The sequence below is a fragment of the Impatiens glandulifera genome, chromosome 5, assembly GCF_907164915.1.
Source record: "Impatiens glandulifera chromosome 5, dImpGla2.1, whole genome shotgun sequence".
Lineage (NCBI taxonomy): Eukaryota > Viridiplantae > Streptophyta > Magnoliopsida > Ericales > Balsaminaceae > Impatiens > Impatiens glandulifera.
In genome coordinates this window covers 30,610,861-30,630,721 of record NC_061866.1, presented here as the reverse complement: position 1 = coordinate 30,630,721, position 19,861 = coordinate 30,610,861, and the positions used below count along the sequence as shown (strand labels likewise).

Here is a 19,861-nt window from a genome sequence, read left to right as displayed (position 1 = left end):
AGAATTAACTACTTTGAATGGAGCACGAGCATATGACTTGGACTTCTGTCTAAGATGAAAACTGGCTTAATTGACGGTTCTTGTAAGATGTTGGGAGATCCCAAAGAAACAGCGCTATAGAGAATGTCATATGCCATAGTGAGGACCTAGATAATGAATACAATCGACAAGAAAAATAAGGTACACTTTCAAAGCACTGTCACTTCACAAGAATTATGGGATGAAATCAAGGCTCGTTATGAAGGAAATAAAGGGCCAACACAATATCAATTGAGAAAGAACATATACACCATACAATAAGAAAATCAAGATTTAGAATAGTACTATTCTAGAACTAGACTTTACTAGGATGAATTACTCAATGTACAACTACGTAAAAGGTGTGATTGTGATAGAAGCAATATAGATAACTACACATAATGTAGGCTGAAAAAGGGAGTGGTGATGGATTATGAAAAAAATAATTTGTACCTCTTTTTGTTAGGGCTCCATGATTCTTTTGAGAATATAAAGAACTAAATCTTAATGATAGATCCCTTACCACTAGTGTAAAGAGAATTCACAATGATTTTGAATGTTGGAAAAAAAATTAACATTCAAAATAAAAAACAACACTCAACTATGTTGGTGAAAAACTCAACTAGAGCAAATTTTGAAAGGGCTAGGAAGTCAGGTGATGTATTATATGTAACCGTTGTAGGATGAAAGGACACATCAAAGATCAATGTTTTAGAATTGTGGGCTACCCATAATGGTGGAAAACCCCAAGAAGAGAAACGTATCAACTTATGTAGCAAATACTCCTTTCATTGATGATGAAGATGCACCAATGGAGATAACTTGAGGAGAATACAAGATGATGCAAAAATTACTCAAAAGCATGGTGGAGCAAACTGACAAAGCTTCTGAAAATTCAAATGGAGCAGCGACATCAAGAAGAAATCTATCTAGAGCAGCGAACTCTAAAGGAGAGAACATCGACTTCGAATTAGGTAAGTTTGCTAACTTTTATACTTTTACAGTATCTGAAATAAGTATGAGTTTAAATTGCCTAGAAGAAGGAAAATATACGTGGCTAAAAGACTCGTGTGCTAGTAGCCACATATGTAACAATAGAATGTTATGTACAAAGATGAATAAATTAAGACAAAATAAGTTTTTATACTTTGCAGATGAAACTTCAAAATCCTTTAGTGAAGTTGGAAATGTAAATTTAAATGAAGAACTCAATCTAAAGGATGTTCTTATTATAGTGGATTTTAAATACAACTTCATCTCGGTCGCAAAATTGATAAAAGACACAAAAATTACTTGTACCTTCTTTGAAAACAATTATATAATGTAGGGCCATGACAAAAATGACTTTTGTGAAATCGGAAAGAGATTTGGAAACCTGTTAGTTTCAAGTGATTCCAGTATAGAGAGAATGAATACAACTAGTGAAGACTCTTATAATGTTTCTGTTTTTGGAAGGATGCATCAAAGATGTGGGTATCCTTCTAACAAGGTACTAGGAAAGATTTTTCCATTAATAGTAAATAAAGTACATCCTTGTTATACTTGTCCAATAGAAAATTTTCATAGATTGCCTTTCCAAAATAGTCTCTCCATTTCCAAACAAAAATTCGATCTCATACATGTTAATTTATGGGGCCCCTATAAAAAAAATATCTCTAACAAATACACCTATATGCTAAAAATTGTAGATGATTTTTCAAGATGTACTTGAACATTTCTCTTAAAAGATAAAATCACTCGTTTTTTTATAAAATTATAAAATGTCTTCTTCAAACCCAAAACCAATTTCAAAAGAATGTTAAAATGATTAGAACTGACAATGGCACATAATTTATCAACTCAAAATGTATTCAACTTTTTGTAAATATGGGAATCGTCCACCAAAGAACTTGTGTTTACACACCACAAAAAAATGGTGTTGTAGAACGCAAACATAAACATCTAACATAAGTGGCAAGATCGTTAATGATTACTCTAGCATTCCTATAAAATTTTGGTTTTTATTTTTATTAGCTGCCACATACTTAATAAATAGGATGCCAACTTTCATTCTAAATGGAAAGCTTCATTTTTTATGTTGTATCAAACTGATTTTGATTATAATAACCTTAAAGTATTTGGGAGTTTATGTTACATAACAAATACATTGCCAATAAAACTCACCAAGATATCCAGTGATAAAAGTCGGCTTAAGAGACTAAAATGTTATGGATTCGATTCCATCTAAAAACGCTTTGATTTTAAGCGGAGATCATGGCTATGGGGTGTCATGATAGTTTTTCTTTCATTCCCAAAAAAACAAAATTTCAAGATAGAGGTATAAGATGTATTTTCGTTGGATATCCTTCAAACCAAAAGAGGTATTTAGTTTATGAACTAGTTTCTAAAGAAATCACTACTTCCCAGGATGTGATATTTTATCATGATATACTCCTTTTTAAAAATAGAATGAAAATTTCAGAGTCCTCAAACATAGACTAAGATCAGATGTCAACTTCATCCAATGATGAATCTGAAAATGATTAAACATCGATAAATGATACATCTAATCCATCTATATTTGAATACATCCTTGAGACAAATAATCAAAATGATTTTTTACAATCTCAAATCCTAGAGAAATAAGTAAATTCTGAACAAACGTTTAGAAAAAGTTCTCGAATCAAACATACTCCAACTTGGATGAATTACTTTTTAGTCAACCAAGTTGAAGCATCAAGAAAATTCAGTAAGTATACTTTGAATACTTATCATTTTAACTCAATTTTTAAGGATAACGAATACACTAATTTTTTATCCAACATTGATCAAACCTCAACCCTAAATAGTTTTCTAGAAACTTCACAAAATCAAAACAGATTTACCAAAAGGAAAAAAAACAATTGGTTCTAAATGGATTTTCAAAACAAAACTAAATGTTATTGACACTCTAAACAAGTGCAAAGCAAGACTAGTAGTCAAAGGTTACAATAAAAAAGATGGAATCGATTTTAATCAATGTTATACCCCTGTAGCAAAGAATGTGACTGTAAGATTTAATCATAGCCTTAGCTGCCTCAAAAAGATGGTTTTTACACCAAATCAATATTGACAATGCTTTTCTTCATGGAAATCTTACAACAAAAAAATATCTACACGAAGATACCAGATGTCCTTGAGTGTCCTTCTAAAAAAAGTTTGTAAATTAAATAAAATTCTTTATTGACTTAAACAAGCTTCTAGACAATGGCATATTAAAATATCCTCAAACTTAAATCAAATGGGATTTATGAAATCTGAATACGGTATATCAAAATTTCTAATAAAAATATTACTGCTCTACTTATATATGTTTATGATATTTTAATAGCAGTAAATGATGTTGAACAAATTTCAATACTAAAAAGATCTATTGATTCAAAATTCAAAATAAAAGATCTTGGAATTGCTAAATACTTCTATTGGTCTCGAAATTGCACATACTACCAGAGGTATTAATGTGAACCAAAGAAAATACATTTTGGATATTATTAATGATGGACTTATGGGGTGTAAACCTGTTAAAATATCCATGATAAGGGTGTCAATTGCATGAAAATTTGCAAAAATCTATACCTTAATAAGGATAACGTTATAGTTTTATTTAATGAGGTTAAACATGGTATATATACATAGTCAGGGTCATTAATTCTCTCACTGGATGTATAAGATTGGCAGCGGCTTCTTGTTTTGTAATCTCTTTTTCTTTGTTTTGGTCTTCAATTTCTCTACTCAAATATATCTATCTTAGATATGATTTTTGCTATAAACTTTTGCATGTAGAATTTTAAAAAAAATCATTTATTCTACAAATAATGTAAGACAAAGAAATTCAACTTGAGTTATATCTAAAAAACATATATCTGACATTTTCACAAAAGCACCTCTAAGAGAGATGTTCAACAATTCCGAGCTAAACTTAGAATTAGACAACATATTAAGAGGAGTGTTAAATATAATGTGGTGTAACCTCCACCATATTAAGTATATAATATTATAATCTTAACAGTAAATTACATTATTTTCTTATATTTTTATTTTAAATCAATTATGAGCAAAACGTTAGAATTCTCATATTAATTAGCAAGATTTTTAGTTATTTTTTAGATTATATATTAAAGTTTTGTAATGTAAGCCTATGTATCACACTAATAATAAAATATCATTCTCTCCCAAATCTCTAATATTGAAAAAAATAGACAAATCATTATTTAAAATATGTAACAAAATTCTGACATGTTTGTTGAAAATTCAAATGCAGAAAATTCTAAGAAGAGTAAGCAGGGGATATGCAAAACAAAACCGCAATAATAAAGTTTGGAATTGATGTATAATGAAATGTCACACTAAATAACATTGTTTTAAAGTAACAGGCTATCTTGAATAATGGGAAAATCCGAAGAAAATTATTGACATGGTTTATCCGACAAAAACTCCTTTCATGGATGAAGGAGAACATCGATGGAAATTAGCCGTGGAAAGTACAAGACATTCCAAAAGCTAATAATAACTTTAGCAACTTTAAAAAATATGGTATTGACTTTAACTAATATTTTGCATAGTTGTCCAAAATGTAGGTGTCATGTTATTAATAGCTTTAGTATCTTTAAAAAGAGAATTTTTACACCAAATTAATATCAACAATGCATTTCTTTTATGAAGTTCTTGAATATATATATATATATATATATATATATATATATATATATATATATATATATATATATATATATATATATATATATATATATATATATATATATATATATATATATATATATATATATATATATATATATATATATATATATATATATATATATATATATATATGAAAAATCAGTTAGTTTAGAATTTAAGGCGATTTTTTAAAAACAAGAGAGAAAAAAAATGGATGATGGGTGATGATTTTGAGAAGGTAATGATTAATTTTGGTAAAAAGACTTAAAAGGTATTGATATATATAAATAAAATATAAAATAATAATTTAAACTAGAGGGTATTTTAGTATTTTTGTTAATGAAATGAGTGATGTGATTGGTGAGAAGTGATTGATTAAAAAATTGATTTTGATAAATATTAAAATAAAAACTTGTAAAGAACAATACCTAATAGTCTTTGGCCTTGTTTGATCTAGTGGTTTTTGGGGTTTTACCCAGATTTTATCCAAAATCCCAACAATCATTTCAACCATCACTTCATCAATCTTATTCCTCTTTTTATCCATCAAATACCAAAATTATCCAAATTATTTAACTATTTTCTAAACAGAGAGAGAAATAATTAAGGGCATTTTTGTCTTTAAATAAGAAAAAACTAGTTTTTTTTAAAATTTCATCAAACTAGGTTTTTTAGGATAAAACCCAATAAAAATCCAAAAAACCAAAGATCAAACGAGCTCTTTATGGTCTAAAGTCAGCCTCAAAACAAGGGTCTTGCCGAAATATTTTCAAACTTAAGCCTAATGGAATTTAAAAAACCAGAATATGATCACTATTTATATATTATATATTAGATGTTAAAATAATTCTATAATATTTTTACTTTTTTTTTTATGTTGATAATATGTTAATAGTAGAAAATGAATTGAACAAATTTCAATGCTTAATAAATTGGCAGTGGCAGAGAAAATATATTCTTAATATAATTGATGATGTTGGGCTGATGGGCTGCAAGCATGTCAAAAAAACCTATAGTTAAGAGTGTCAAATTGCATGAAGCATTGTAAAATCCTATCTTTGAACCAAACAAATTTAGAGACTAATTGGCAAACTCCTTAATCTAAACCATACTTAACCTGATATTGCATATGATGTGCAATAATTGTCTCAATTCATTAATAATATTACTATGCAAATTCTAATTGGGGATCTTGTCCAACAACTAGAAAATCACTTCTTTTTGTATAAATTTTGACAATTCAATAATCTTTTGGAAAACCAAGAAACATTGCACTATCTCAAGATCATCTGAAATTCAATGGATCTCATATTTGTTCAAAATTTATTTTACAAAATGTTTTCATTTCTGAGGGGATATTAAGATAAGTTATCAATTTCTTTATTCTAATAATATTTGATTATGCAAATAATAAAATAAAGTTCTACACTTAAGAAAGTATAGTTTCATATTTAATTAAATATATGTATATATTGATGAGGCCATATTAGCCATTAATAAAAAAAAAATGCTAATAATCTTGATTGACGGATCTTCTTTAATCATTTATCATCTTTTTCATATAGTCTTCTTTTCTAAGTTCAACAATTAAAAATTAGGTGAATATTTTTTCGGCTATTCAAAATAATTATTAAAAAATATTTCTTTTTATCATGTAAAAAATTAATTTAAATATTTGGTGCCCCTTTGAAATCGGGAAATTTGAGGAAAGTGTCAGCGCATTATTTTTAATGCGCTGGTGACACTTTTATTTTTTTGGACGAAAATGCCCCAGTTGCGTCACGCGCAACCTGAGGTTATGTGAATTATGAATTTTTTTTTAGAAAGAAAATGCTCCAATTGCGTCACACAATCGCGAGACGAAAAAAAAAATCTCGCGATTCCGGTTGCGTCACGCAATCTCCGACCTCCGACGTGGGCAAAATCGTCCAAAAACAGTAAAATAATCACCAAACGCTTTTTTTTAAGCGTTGCATTTTCCGCATTTAAGGCCTTTTTGAGGATCATTTCCTCAAATTTCACTCGAAATTTCTTAATTTTTAACTTTCTTCTTCTTTTAATAATTTTAATCATGTTTTTTTGTTCATTATTTAAGAATTTGATACAATAAATGAAAAGAAAATACCAATTATGTCTAATATATATATATATATATATATAATTAATAATTGGTAAAAAAAACACATAAAAAGTATAAAAAAAATGAAAGATCAATCCATCAATTTAATACAAATAATATAACATAATTAAAGAAAACCCACAAACAAACATTGATAAAAAACACTTAGAGAGAAAGTGCTTATAAATTACAACCTAAACTTGAAAAGGCCATGGCCAATTAGTCAATTCATCATCCTTAATCGGAGCAGTCTTAGCAGATCCATTCATATTATTCCCATTCCCACCTTCCACAAAAGAACGATAACTCAAGAAAAAGGCCAAAGTCAAAACAATCCACTCTAAACAAAAGATCCCAAAGCAAAGTCCACCTCCCAATTTCAAAATCATTTTCCCCTCTTCTTCTCTAACATATGAATTCAATCTCCCCAAGAATTCATCCGTTACTGTGAAGCTCAAAACAGCCACCGATCCTTGAAATATAGCTGTCACAACTGTCGCCACCATCTGGGCTCCGTACCACCGCCGCCCGGATCCTGATGCAGCAGCACAGCCGGAGACGGCGCCGGCGATGGTTAACACGTGGAGGAAGATGAGAAGGAATCCGATCGGAGAGGGGATTAGACGAAGAGAGAGAGTGAGGAAGATACAGCTGGAAGATGCTCCTATTAAGGCGTAGTTACAGAGAAGGTAGAACTTTTGAGTGCGGGAGGTGCCGGCGCCGGAGTTGATAAGACCCATCTTGTAAATTTGGTAGCTTGGTTGATTTTCCGATGAATAGAGAGAGAAAGATTTGAAATTTGATTGTATGGAAATATAACTTGAAAGCAGATGAATATATAATAATATTAGTATTGAATAATCTAACGGTCATGTTTGACATAAGGAAATAAGACCGTTGTTTTTAAATGCTACAACGGATACATATCACTTAAAATCTGGGTATAGCTGTTTGTTTTTTATTATTTATTTTTTATTTTTATTAATAAGACCGTTGTCTATTAGCTTGTTTGAACTTGGGTTATTTAAAAAATTGGTCTTATGAATTCAATATATTGGTAGATAAAAAAGGTGGATTGCTTGAGATTATGTCAAATAAATTATAAAATAATTTTTTGTATTTAATGTTTTGATTTTATAAAAAAAATAAAGTAGAGATATTTTACTATTTTAATTAATAAATTTATTTAGTTAAAATATATCTCATAAAGTTGATATTATTTGATTCTTTTTCTCAATCAATACAATATTACAATATTTTAACTTTATCATTATAATATTTTAATGAAATGTTATTTTTTTTAATAATTTATCCTATATGTTTTTTTTTTTGCTTTTGCCTCATTCATATTCATACAAGGTTTAATAAATTTATAATTCTTTACTTCTTTCATTTAACAAGCTCTAAGAAACAAACCAATCATGGCCCATTGATGGTTTATGATTTTTTTTTTTTTTAAATAATTAACTTTGTTGGGTTTTATTTAGCAAGAAAATAAGTTATATATATACATTTAATTATAGGTTCGGGTTCTCGACCTATTATATTAGTTTGCGAGTTGATTCGTTCTTGGAACTTGAATCAATTCATTAAAAAGAGTAAAAATGACATATATAAGTGTGGGACTCTAACCAATTAAGTTTGTGTAGACACCCAATTTTTACACCCCGACGTTAAAATAAAATCTAATAAGATGATCATACTTGATTATTGGACCGAGGAGCAAAGATTAAAAACACTTTTAGAATTAGCTTAGAAAGACACTTGAATAACGGTTCAAACGTTAATTACTAAAAATATTCGAGTTTCAAATGTTTTCATACCTTCGAAACGATCGGTCTGAAATATCGTGAATTTTGAGTATAATATCATTGTTGGACAAAATGTATTAATGTACCAAACAACTAGTTCAAATCTTGTTTATGGGTCTAAATGTCATTTTTAATAAAAATAATTAAAATTCGGGAGACCTAATACATTTAGATTCACCTTGTAACCCCCAAGAATTGCTCCCCTCCGTAGCTTAGTACAAGCTGTGCACACGTGACGTGGTAATATGGGAGAATATCGCGGGGAGGCTTGAGATTCGATACGTTTCAAACTTGGTTTGCGTGTCAGGCTTCTTTTGAAAGAAAATATTATTTTAAAAGATTTTTATAATAATGTTTCGGAGCTTTGAAATTAGTTATGTAAAAATAATTAATTTTTGTTCAAGTTTTAATAATCTGGGGACCAAATAATAATTTGGTTAAAACCCAGTTTAAATTAATTAAAACGTAACTAATTTAAAGATAATTTATTTAAAATCAGAGTCGCCAAGTGTTTTTATGAAAACCAATAAAATAATACGTGTATAAACGTATTTATACCAGAATTTTTGCAAGGAGTTCGTTTTTTGGTTATGTTCGAGAAAGCCTTTTGCGCTATGTCCTTCGCGCCTGTCAAATGACAGTTTTAAATCTTTAAAATAAACTAAGTCTAACTATTTATGATTTATAACATTTATTTTCTTTAATTAGTAGTACATAGGTCCTAAACAAGGATATGTTTAGATTGCGTAAATAATTATACAAAATTATTTAGAAGGGCGTACTTGCGATTGTGTTGATATAATACTGAGTAAAAACACTGAAAAAATATCAGAAAATTGTTAGAATTTAAAAATAAATTCCAAATAGGACCTTAGCCAAAATATTGGTTTAGGAAATATTCCAAAAATAAAATATTTTAACTTTATTTTTTATAATATTTTATTGCTAATAAATTTGTCCGATCCCAACTTAGGCCAATGTAAAAAAATTGAAAAACTCTATAAAATAATAAGATAATATTTTTTTTGGAAATCCCTTTATAATTTTCAGTCCCAAGAAAATCATAAATGAATAATTCATATAAACTGAAAACATATATATTACACTTTTAACTGAAATTTCAACTCAAGCCATCTCTACAAGTCTTTTTGGTGTTGCAGGATTATCTCTCTTGTACTCAGAGAATTCATTACGTATTTGATCTAACATAATTGATTTTATACACATTTTAGATGAGAAACCATCTTGTGAGATATAATTTGAATACTCTAAAACACATTCATATAATTTATATATTGTATACCAAACTTGTTTGATAATACATTCACATTTGTTTCTCTTGTTTACATTTACAGTAGTACTTCAAAAGTCATTTAGTACTTCAAAAGTCATTAATAGTGCTAAGCTTGGAGTCTCAATGTTCGCTGCAACGTAATTCTATGAGGCATAGACTAATTTGGCTTTTTGTTTGGTATGTATAATTACTTATTTTATATGAATTATACGTTGAATCGGTTAAAACTCTTTAAATTATTAATTATTAATTTATCGATAAATTAATATACATTATTAATTTAAATTATTTCTGTACTTTAGATTATCGGGTCTTCGCACCACAATCCACACTTCATTATATTATTGTAAACGTGTCAGATTGTTAGTTTACGGGTTAACCCGTTCTCAAAACTTGAAGCGATTCATTAAAAAAAATTAAGAATGACATATATAAGTGTGAAACTTTAACCAATTAATTTTTATATTTTAAATTTAACCAAATATTTGTATATACATATTTAGATTAACTTGCAACATTTTTTTTATTAATTCATATAAGTTTTTTTAATATTAGATAATGAGGTTTTTAAACGTGAGTTGAGTGTTTTATTTATACAAAATTATAAATATGAATTAATAGTTTTAAATGGTCCAGTGATTAAAATGTCTACTATACAAAATAACCACTAGAGTAATATTAGGATGAGCACAAATATTTATAGGGAATGAGGCACAATGATGTGTCATGTACAATGTCATCATAAAAGAATCTAATATTTTCTTTCTCTTCAATTTTTTAATATTTAAAATAAATATTTAGACATTTATCTTTAGTTAATATTTTATTATTAAATTATTATAAATAACATTTTAAAATTATTAATATACATTATATATATATATAATTAAATATTTTTTTATTATTCATTTTATTTAAAATTAGACTACTATGAGACAAATTCTTAATTATTAAGACGATCCAATTCAAATTATAAAATACTTATATTATAAATATAATTCAAACTATGAATAATTAATATTCAACATTGATTAAAAGAAAAATCACTTATGTAACCCCACGATCGTTGTTCTATTCCATAGCTTAGTACGTGTCGAGGGATTTGTGGCAATATGGAGGAACTATCGTGGAGAGGCTCGAGGTTCGATGCGTTTCAACATTGGTTTGCGTAACAACCATCTCTTAAAATGAAACATTTAGTTTTTAAATTTTTTTGAAAATACCTAGAGCAATAAGAAATTAATTATGTAAAAATAATTAATCCTTTTTCAAATTTTAAATAATCTGGGAGGCTAAATAATAATTTATCTTGAACCCGATTTAAATTATTAAACATAATGAATTTAAAGATTATTTAATTGAAAATCAAAAGTTCCAAGAGATTTTATGAAAATCAATCAAATCATACGTGTATAAACGTATTTAGACTAGAGTTTCTAAGAAAAATGGTAGTTCGTTGTTTGTTTACGCTCGGGAAAGGGTTTTCGCGCTATGTCCTTCACGCCCGCCTACTGACGGTTTTCAAAAATTCTTCTAAAATAAAAAAGTCTGCTTTTTATAAATCCAATTATAACATATATTAACTTTAATTAGTAGTCTAGGGGTCTTAAGTAAAGATGAATTTAAATAATTATATAAAATTGTTTAAAAGGGGTGTGTACCTATTGTGTCGATGTTTAGATTTAACAAAACTTGAAAATGTCAAAGGAGAATGTTAGAATTTAAAAATAAATTTCAAATGGGGCCTTATCCAAAACTTTGGTTTAGGAAATATTCCAAAAATATAAAAAAATATCATTTTATGACCTTTAAAGATTATTTGAAAATTAGTTCGGGTTCCAAAATTACAAAAATAATTTTGGATTTTGAAAACTAGAACCAAACAGGCCTTTGGACCGGAGGCATAGGGTCTGGGTTTGGTTTGATCGATCTAGGCTTGGTCGGACTTGGTCAAGACCAGGGTGGTCCGGACTAGGGCTCGGTCACATGGGTCGAGGGACCCGAAAGCTTGGTCTTGGGCTCGGGAGGCTTGGTCCCAAACTTGGGTGGCTCGATCGTGGACTTGGGAGGCTCAGTCCCAAGTCAAGTCTATAGGTCTAGGTGTTAGGTCCTAGGGTTAGGTCCTAGGGTTAGGTAGTTACCGTTCCTAGGTTTATGGTTAGGGTTATATTCATCGGTCATAGGCTAAGTGAAGGCTCAGTCCTATCGGTCATAAGTCTAGGGTTAAGGTCAAGTTTATCGGTCCTAGGTCAAGTGAGGAATCAATCCTAGGGTTAGAAACATTGGTCTTAAGCTAAGTGAAGGCACAGTTCTATCAGTCTAAGGTTAGGGTCAAGTTTACTAGTCCTAGGTCAAGTGAGGGCTCGGTCCTAGGGTTAGAAACATTGGTCATAGGTTAAGTGAGGGCTCAATCTTAGGGTTAGAAAACTCAGTCATGATCCTCAATCCTAGCTAAAGAACACTAGTCCTAGGTTAGAAAACTCGGTCCTAGGACTCTCAATCATGGGTGTATTTTCTCGTTCTTGGGTTTTGACATGTGGTTCATTTTCTTCGTCCCCACTAAAGAACAAGACTGAGGATCACCGGTCCTAGGCTAAAACCTTAGGACCGAGTGTTCTTGTTTTGGTCCAAAATTTCAAAAGTCCATAACTTTTGATTGGGATCATGAAATCATTATTTGTAAACTATAATAAGTTCATATGACCATGAAGAACAAAAGCCCTAACATAAAATCATGATTTTGAAGTCTTTACAATGATCAATTTTAAAACACCATTTTTGGTCAAAGTTTGGAATCTTTCAAATTAGACAAATTCAAGGTCTAATTTTTGTTCCATTAGCTTTGAAATGATGAATATAATTAATCTTAACCAAAACAATAGCATAAAAACATTATTAAAACAATTTTTAAAAATTGAATCACAATCCAAAAAATTTCAAAAACAAGATTTGATCAAATTGATGAAATAGTTACTTGGAATTCATTCTAAGATTTCTAACATGTTAACAAACATGTATAATAATTGGTTGGATCAAAAAAATCGGATTAAAACCAAGAACACGAAATTTTAAAAATTCAATTTTTAAGCTTAAATTTTAAAATTTCAGTTTGATCAAACATGATTACAGTCGCTTGAGATTCATTCTACCATGTTAAAAAACATGTATATCAACTAAATGAACCAAAAAAATCGGATTAAACTCAAGAACATGAGATTTTAAAAAAATTCATTTTTCAAATTTTAATTTTCAAAATTTTGATTTGATCGATTCTCTTTCAACAGAAAGTTCATACAAGATGTGTATAATGATTCTCAACAAAGAAATCACACAATCAAGCTTAAGAACAGATCAAATCCGATCAAACAAGAAAATTTTGAAAAAATTCAAATTTTACAATCACAGATCATGATACAAATGATATGGATGCACACCAACAACGGGAGAACACTCCCAGGGTGTGTATACAGCTTTTCAAGGTCCTGCATCGAGACTTGGATCGTCGGAAAAGGTTTTGATATAAATCAGTTCGCCGAAATCTTCAAAGCTTGGATTCAGACGATGAAAATGAGTGATTGTTGGATGATTGTTTGATGATTTGGTAATGGAAGGGTAAGGGGTTATTTATAGTGCCTCGAAGGCGGTCGGGGAGGGGTAATTGAAGTCGGATTTTCCCTTCTCCGATATTATCCCTAAGTTATGGCAGCCTTATCTACGATAGGATAAGGCTGGAGGATAAGGGGAAACATAGGCGCTGACGAAGGGGAGTTGTGGCCGAAATTTGGAGTAATAAGGATGCCCATAGCATGAGTTGGAGCTTTTGGAAAAATTGCGCCGACGAAATCGTGTTTCTGGAGAGCGCAGCGTCCCATCGAAGAAGAAGGTTGAAATAGTGTCGTTTTGGATGACGGTGTGTTGCATCTTGTTGGGCGATCAACGACTTAACTAACGGGGTTAGTTAGTCTAGTTAGTTGATCTGGTGCGTTTGATTGCACACTAGATCCGTTATAGCGGGAGTCTGGCGTATTCTGGGTTGTTGGATGAGATGCGGGCACTCATCTGATGGTCCAAGATCCTGTTGCAAAGATTAGAAATAACTTCTGCTACACAGATCATTAGATTATATTTTTATTTAAAAGGTTTATTAAAATCGATTATTAATTTATTTTAAATTCATTTTTTCAACAAAAATTTCACAAAAAAACTATTTCTGGATTCATAATAAAAATTATGATCATAATTATCGTTTTTAGTATTTTTAGGAATTTTGAGGTATTTTATTTAATTGGTTAAAGTCATAAATTAAACATAAATTATGATTAAATCACAATTAAATATTTTCACCCTCTTCTTTGGTCTATTTTGGGTAAAATAAATACAATATTTTATCCTCAATTTATTTTGAAAATTTTGAATAATTTATTTAATTAGAGTTTAATTATCACAACAATTAACTTTTAATTAGGTTTTAATTCTTTTCTTAAGTTATTTTGAATATAAATATTTAAAATATTATTTTAATATTATTAAAAATAAAAATATTATTTGAAAATAGGATAAGTCAAATTTTCATGATTAGAACTTAGATATAAGAATTAACATAATATGATAATATAATAGAGAATATATAACATTGTGAGTTAGGAGTTACTTAACGATAATTTTGATTAAGTTTATAATAAATTTCATAAGAAAATGTAATATAAAAAAACAAAAAAAAAGGGAGAACAACTATTAGAGAGTTTTAATAATATATATATATATATATATATATTTAAAAATTAAATATTTATATATGTTATTAATTTGATTTATTTTTTTTTTATTATTATTACTCATTTTGAAAATAAATTATTAACCGAAAATATATAATATATATATAATTTAATTTTTTTATTCTTTTAAATATATATTTATCAAATATAATATATATTAAAACATGTATATTTATATATTTTTTAATTTAATTTATTATTATCCCTGTTATTATTTTAAAATTTATATAAATAAATTAAGTAACAAAATATATAAACATATATCAAATTAACAAATAATTCATTAACGAAGAGATAAAGAAAATAAATTAATAAAAAAAAAAAGAATGAGAAATTATTAATGGAAAGAAGAGAGATAAAATCATTATTCTTAAAGACTTATTCAATTATGTTAATTGCAACTTTGAAACTATTATAAAAAAATTCTTATGTGGGTGTAAAATGTTTGAAGTGAAATCACATAATTAGTAATGAGTGCTTTATTAGATGAAGAAATGATACTTGATGGTTAAATATGTGAATGAATTAGTTAGTTGACCGAAATAAAAGTAAAGTCACGAGATGAGTGGTCGATTATGATTGATGGTTGGTTTGTTGAGATATAAGAGGTCGGTAATAAAGGCGATAATGGTGGTTAAAAATATATGAATGAGAGGTTGATTGACCGAAGTATGAAAGTGAGGTAAGAAGATTAGAGGTCGTTTGAATTGTGGTTGGTTTGTCGAAGTATGAGTAAGATGACGTAAATCCTAAATCTTAAATCCTAAAATGATATAAGATGGTTGTGATGCAAAATATTCGAAGTGAGATCACAAGATTAATAATGAAACATAACAAAAACAAGTACAACCCTTTAACCAAGTGAGATTGGGATGTGATTTATCGAAGGATAATAGGCTGATATCAATTGAAAGTGTTTAAAAAATATAATCAAATATTTGATTGACCAATGTGTGAGATCACGATGCTAAATATTAAAAAAAATATGAATTAAATATTTGATTAATCAAAGTGAAAGTGTAAGGTTACGAGATGAGAGGTTCATTTGAAAAAATATGTGATGAGATATGTAAAAAGATAAGTTATTTTTACAGAAGTGAATAAAATGTGGAAGAGAGTGTTTTATTTTTTATTTTAATATATTATTTATGATTTTATTAAAAAATTTAAACATTAAATAAATATTATTTTTTTATTAAATTTTTATCTGTATGCATTGTACATTATTTCAGAATATTTCTAGTTTAAATAAAATTATTTTTATCTTTATTTTGATAATTTAAAAATATTTTTACTCTTCTACTTTAGTAACTTTTAAAGTATGATTGTGAATTTAATTTAGATAAAAAAAAAAAAAAAGTTTTCATCCATTTAAATGAAAAGTTGACTATTTCTTAAATTCAGTCAAAAGAAAAAGAGTTTCCTAACTTTCCTTAGTGGATACTAATTGGAAAAACTTAATCTCCAAGTCTTGGACAAGGCCCCCACACGTTGAGCCACCATGTGTACGAGGCTTTTATAGAGAGAAAAAATAAAATAAAAGTAATAAGTGAAAAATAATTTTAAAAAATAAAGTATTTAAATATTTTAATTAATGAGTTAATCAATGATATAATGTGATTGAGGTGAGTGGAAACATGTATAACTGGTTTTGATTATTTAAATAACTTTAATTAAAAAAACAAATAAGAATTAATTTAAGATAAAGTTATTTGAAAACCTAAATTAATATTTTCTTAGAGGATTATTTGAGTAAAATCAAATATAAAATTCAAAAAAAAAAATTAGTATCTTTCTTATTAAATATATAAATTTAAAAGAATTGATTAAGAAAAGAAAATTGAAAAAAAATGAAAGAAAGAATGGTATATCGTTATTTTATTAGTTAAAAAAATAAAAAGTATTGAGAGAGGGTAAAAAATTTTTTTATTAATTTTTTAGCTAATTAAATTATTTTCCACTCATTCCTCACTCACCCTTTTCTAATTTTCTCTCTAATCATTTTTTAAATTTAAATATTTCAAAATCAAGTACTTTTGTAATACAAATAATTTATATATTACATCATTCTTTTTTTTTAATTATTTAAAAATTAAAAACTCTATTTATAATCTCATATATGTATTAAACATTTAGATTGAATAAGATAAAAAAAGGAATCAAAATGGACGAAGTTGACATAATTACATAATAAAAAGAATATATTTTAAAATATAATAAAATTGTGTTCTCTATATAATTTTAAATTCTGAAATAAAATCTTAAAAGTTATAATAATTGTATTTTATTTTGTTTCTTTAAATAATTAATATATAATTATTTTTAGAGATGGATAAAGGAAAAAATTTAAGAGAAAACAACGTGTTTCAATTTGTTAGAAAAATAATAAAAAGATATTTTTATTTTTTTTTATACTTTTTTTAATTTTTTTTATACTTTTTTTCACTTAATAATGTGATGTCATTATTTTTTTTTTTTTCATTCTCACATCTATTCATAAATTAATTTGTTGAAACCGAATCAAATTAAAATAAAAAATATTATAAAATATAATTTGTAATAGTAATTACCAACATTCCAAATCTGATAATAAATAATAATAATTATTATATCGTTTATCCGCGTAAACCCTTAAAAACCCTCCCCGAGAAATCTGCTTTCTCTTCATACAATGCATTTTCATTTTCATCTCTGTCTTTTTCGATTTCTCCATCCATTTCTGCAATCATTTTCAGAGAGAGAATATAAATGGTGAAATTAACGATAGTCGGAAGAGTGAGGGATGCTTTGCCATTAGCAAAAGGTACTAGGTATCTTAACGATGAAGAAGACGACGATGATTTGTTTTCTCAAAGGAAACAACAAGCGGAGTTCATACTCAACGAGATCTCAACAGGATCTCTTCCTTCTTCAAAGATGACTATTCGTCTCCATAGCCATAGCTTCAAGTAAGTATATCTATTTCATTTGAGATTATTGTCAAGAACTGAATCCATTCATCAATTGCTTCTTTGATTTTCAATCTTATTTTATCGATTATATTGTCTTTGCTTGTGAAGAACTGAATCCATTCATGATTTTCATTCATTTTCCTGCAAATTTGCTCTTCAGATTTCTTATTCATAACGCGTGTTTCCACATTAATTTCACTTCATTTCTTATCCGATTTTTTTCTTTTTTGAAAAACAGGGTTAATTTATTTATTTTTTATTTCTATTCTAATTATAATATTAATAACAACATTCATACTATTTTAGAATTTGTTTGACTTTCATTTGGGTTTAGTCATCATAGTCATAATATGTTGAGAATCAAAACTGAAACTACTTTCTTCTTTTCAAATAATCTAAAGTAGACTTTGAATTATTTGAAAAGAAATATTGTAGAAAAAATGTCAATGGTAAAAGTAGATTTTTTTGGATAAAATATTTAGCAAAATGATAAACTCATCGCATCGAAGGTTTGACAAAAGTAAGTCTAAGAATTCAACGCGATATGTCATGAGGGTAGGAAAAGAGAAAAAAAATGTCTAATTTCAAGTCCCAAAATGTCAATTTTTTTTACAAATTCTGACATGGGGTAGGTGACATCAAATTTGTGGTCTTACTTTCGCTACCCATTCGCCGAGTTTATCAATCCTCAAATATTTTATATCTTAAATGTTTATAAAAAAAGTTGTTAAGATTGTTTTAATATCTTAATGGATTATTGTAATTTATTGATTGAAAAGTGATGTTTGACCAAATCATGAATTATTTGGAAATAATCACACTTGATTTGATGTAGGGTTATTTGGAGATAATTTGATAAACATGTTTGATGCATAAATGATTTTATTTAGATAAAATGATTAAAATATTTTTATTTTATAACATTGTAAATATTTATAAATGATAAAGTAAAAGTAGTTGAATATTTTGATTAATGATGCATATATTAACTTTTTAAATAAAACAAAAAGGTTGATATAAAGTTTTGGATAAGAGTTACACAAACATTTTATAACTAAAATTAGATAGAAAATTCATATGCATAAACATATTTCAATAGTCTAGTGAAATGGAACTATAGATTTTGAAAGGTGAATTTAAGAGTTTGCTTTAATGATCGTAAATGGTGTTTGCGACGTGACATGAATGTAAGGTCGTGTTAACTTTTTGTATTACAATGTAAAAAGGACGAATATTCACGAGTAACAATATCATTTTAGAAGAATAATTATGTCTTTTTGTGAAGAAAATAAAAAGTATTGAAAGGTGTATTTTGGGTGCAGTTACATAGTAGAGGATGGAGTTTGCTTCATAACATTGTGCGAGTCTTCATATCCAACAAGGCTTGCTTTCCATTTTCTTCAAGATTTGCAAAAGGAACTTCTTGGCAAGTTAGATAGAACCCTCATACACAAAGTTTCCAAGCCATACACCTTTCTCAAAATGGGTAAGTTTGTAACAAGACAATGAATTTAACCCATTTGAAAACATTTTCTGAAATTGCATTTGATTATAGGTATGGAATTTGATGATAAACATCAACAATTTTCTTGAAAACACTTTTCATTCAATCCTATTCTGTCTTTAAGTTGATTTTTGGTGGTTTTCTGGCAGAGGGTATGATTGGAAACATAAGAAAGCGATATATTGACACAAGAACACAGTCTAATCTCTCGAAGCTTAATGCTGATCGTGGCCAAGAACCCAAAGTCGAGACAGATTACATGTATGCTATAGTAGAAAGACGACATAGATTGGGTATATATTTTTTTCTTCAACAAAGTTCATTTCATTAAAATAAAAAACAGTAAGAATAAAGTATTTTTCAATTTTTTTCTTTCAGAAGCACTAAAAAAGAAGGCATTAATGACGAGTTCTCGGGTGGTTACAGCTTCAGATTCTCCATTGCTTGAGGTAAGTACAATATATATGATCCTAAATCTCCATCTTACCCATAAATATTTGAATTCATTTGTTAATTAATACTGCTTCTTGGTTTCAGTTGATAGCTTTGAAATGGATGCCTATAACTTTGGTTATATTTGGGGCAGTTGTACTTGTATGGAGCAACCTTATTCTGTCCATCTTATAACAACAAAACTTTGTTAGTTTTTTTTATCATGGAGGAAAGTGTCTGGATCAAAATTCATTGATTT

At 27.8% G+C, this 19,861-nt stretch overlaps 2 protein-coding genes across 2 annotated transcripts; one reads left to right on the top strand and one right to left on the bottom strand.

Annotated features, from left to right (window-relative positions):
* Positions 1–6,913: 6,913 nt before the first annotated feature.
* On the bottom strand, positions 6,914–7,656 carry LOC124940088. The gene has a single exon (XM_047480569.1). It carries the CDS (start codon positions 7,573–7,575, stop codon positions 7,030–7,032), a length of 546 nt encoding a protein of 181 aa, XP_047336525.1. The 5' UTR covers positions 7,576–7,656; the 3' UTR covers positions 6,914–7,029.
* A 9,761-nt stretch (positions 7,657–17,417) lies between these two features.
* LOC124940344 (25.3 kDa vesicle transport protein) lies at positions 17,418–19,838 on the top strand. The gene is made up of 5 exons (XM_047480857.1): positions 17,418–17,663; positions 18,989–19,152; positions 19,320–19,463; positions 19,549–19,619; positions 19,708–19,838. Exons 1-5 carry the CDS (start codon positions 17,464–17,466, stop codon positions 19,795–19,797), a joined length of 669 nt encoding a protein of 222 aa, XP_047336813.1. The 5' UTR covers positions 17,418–17,463; the 3' UTR covers positions 19,798–19,838.
* The last annotated feature ends 23 nt before the right edge of the window (positions 19,839–19,861 follow it).

What these genes read in the sequence shown, in the direction of transcription:
- LOC124940088 (XM_047480569.1), bottom strand. Translation starts at nt 7,575, where the DNA reads ATGGGTCTTATCAACTCCGGCGCCGGCACCTCCCGCACTCAAAAGTTC.
- LOC124940344 (XM_047480857.1), top strand. Translation starts at nt 17,464, where the DNA reads ATGGTGAAATTAACGATAGTCGGAAGAGTGAGGGATGCTTTGCCATTA. An exon ending in CTCCATAGCCATAGCTTCAA is followed by an intron (nt 17,664 to 18,988) that starts GTAAGTATATCT and finishes TTTTGGGTGCAG; the next exon opens with TTACATAGTAGAGGATGGAG. An exon ending in ATACACCTTTCTCAAAATGG is followed by an intron (nt 19,153 to 19,319) that starts GTAAGTTTGTAA and finishes GTTTTCTGGCAG; the next exon opens with AGGGTATGATTGGAAACATA.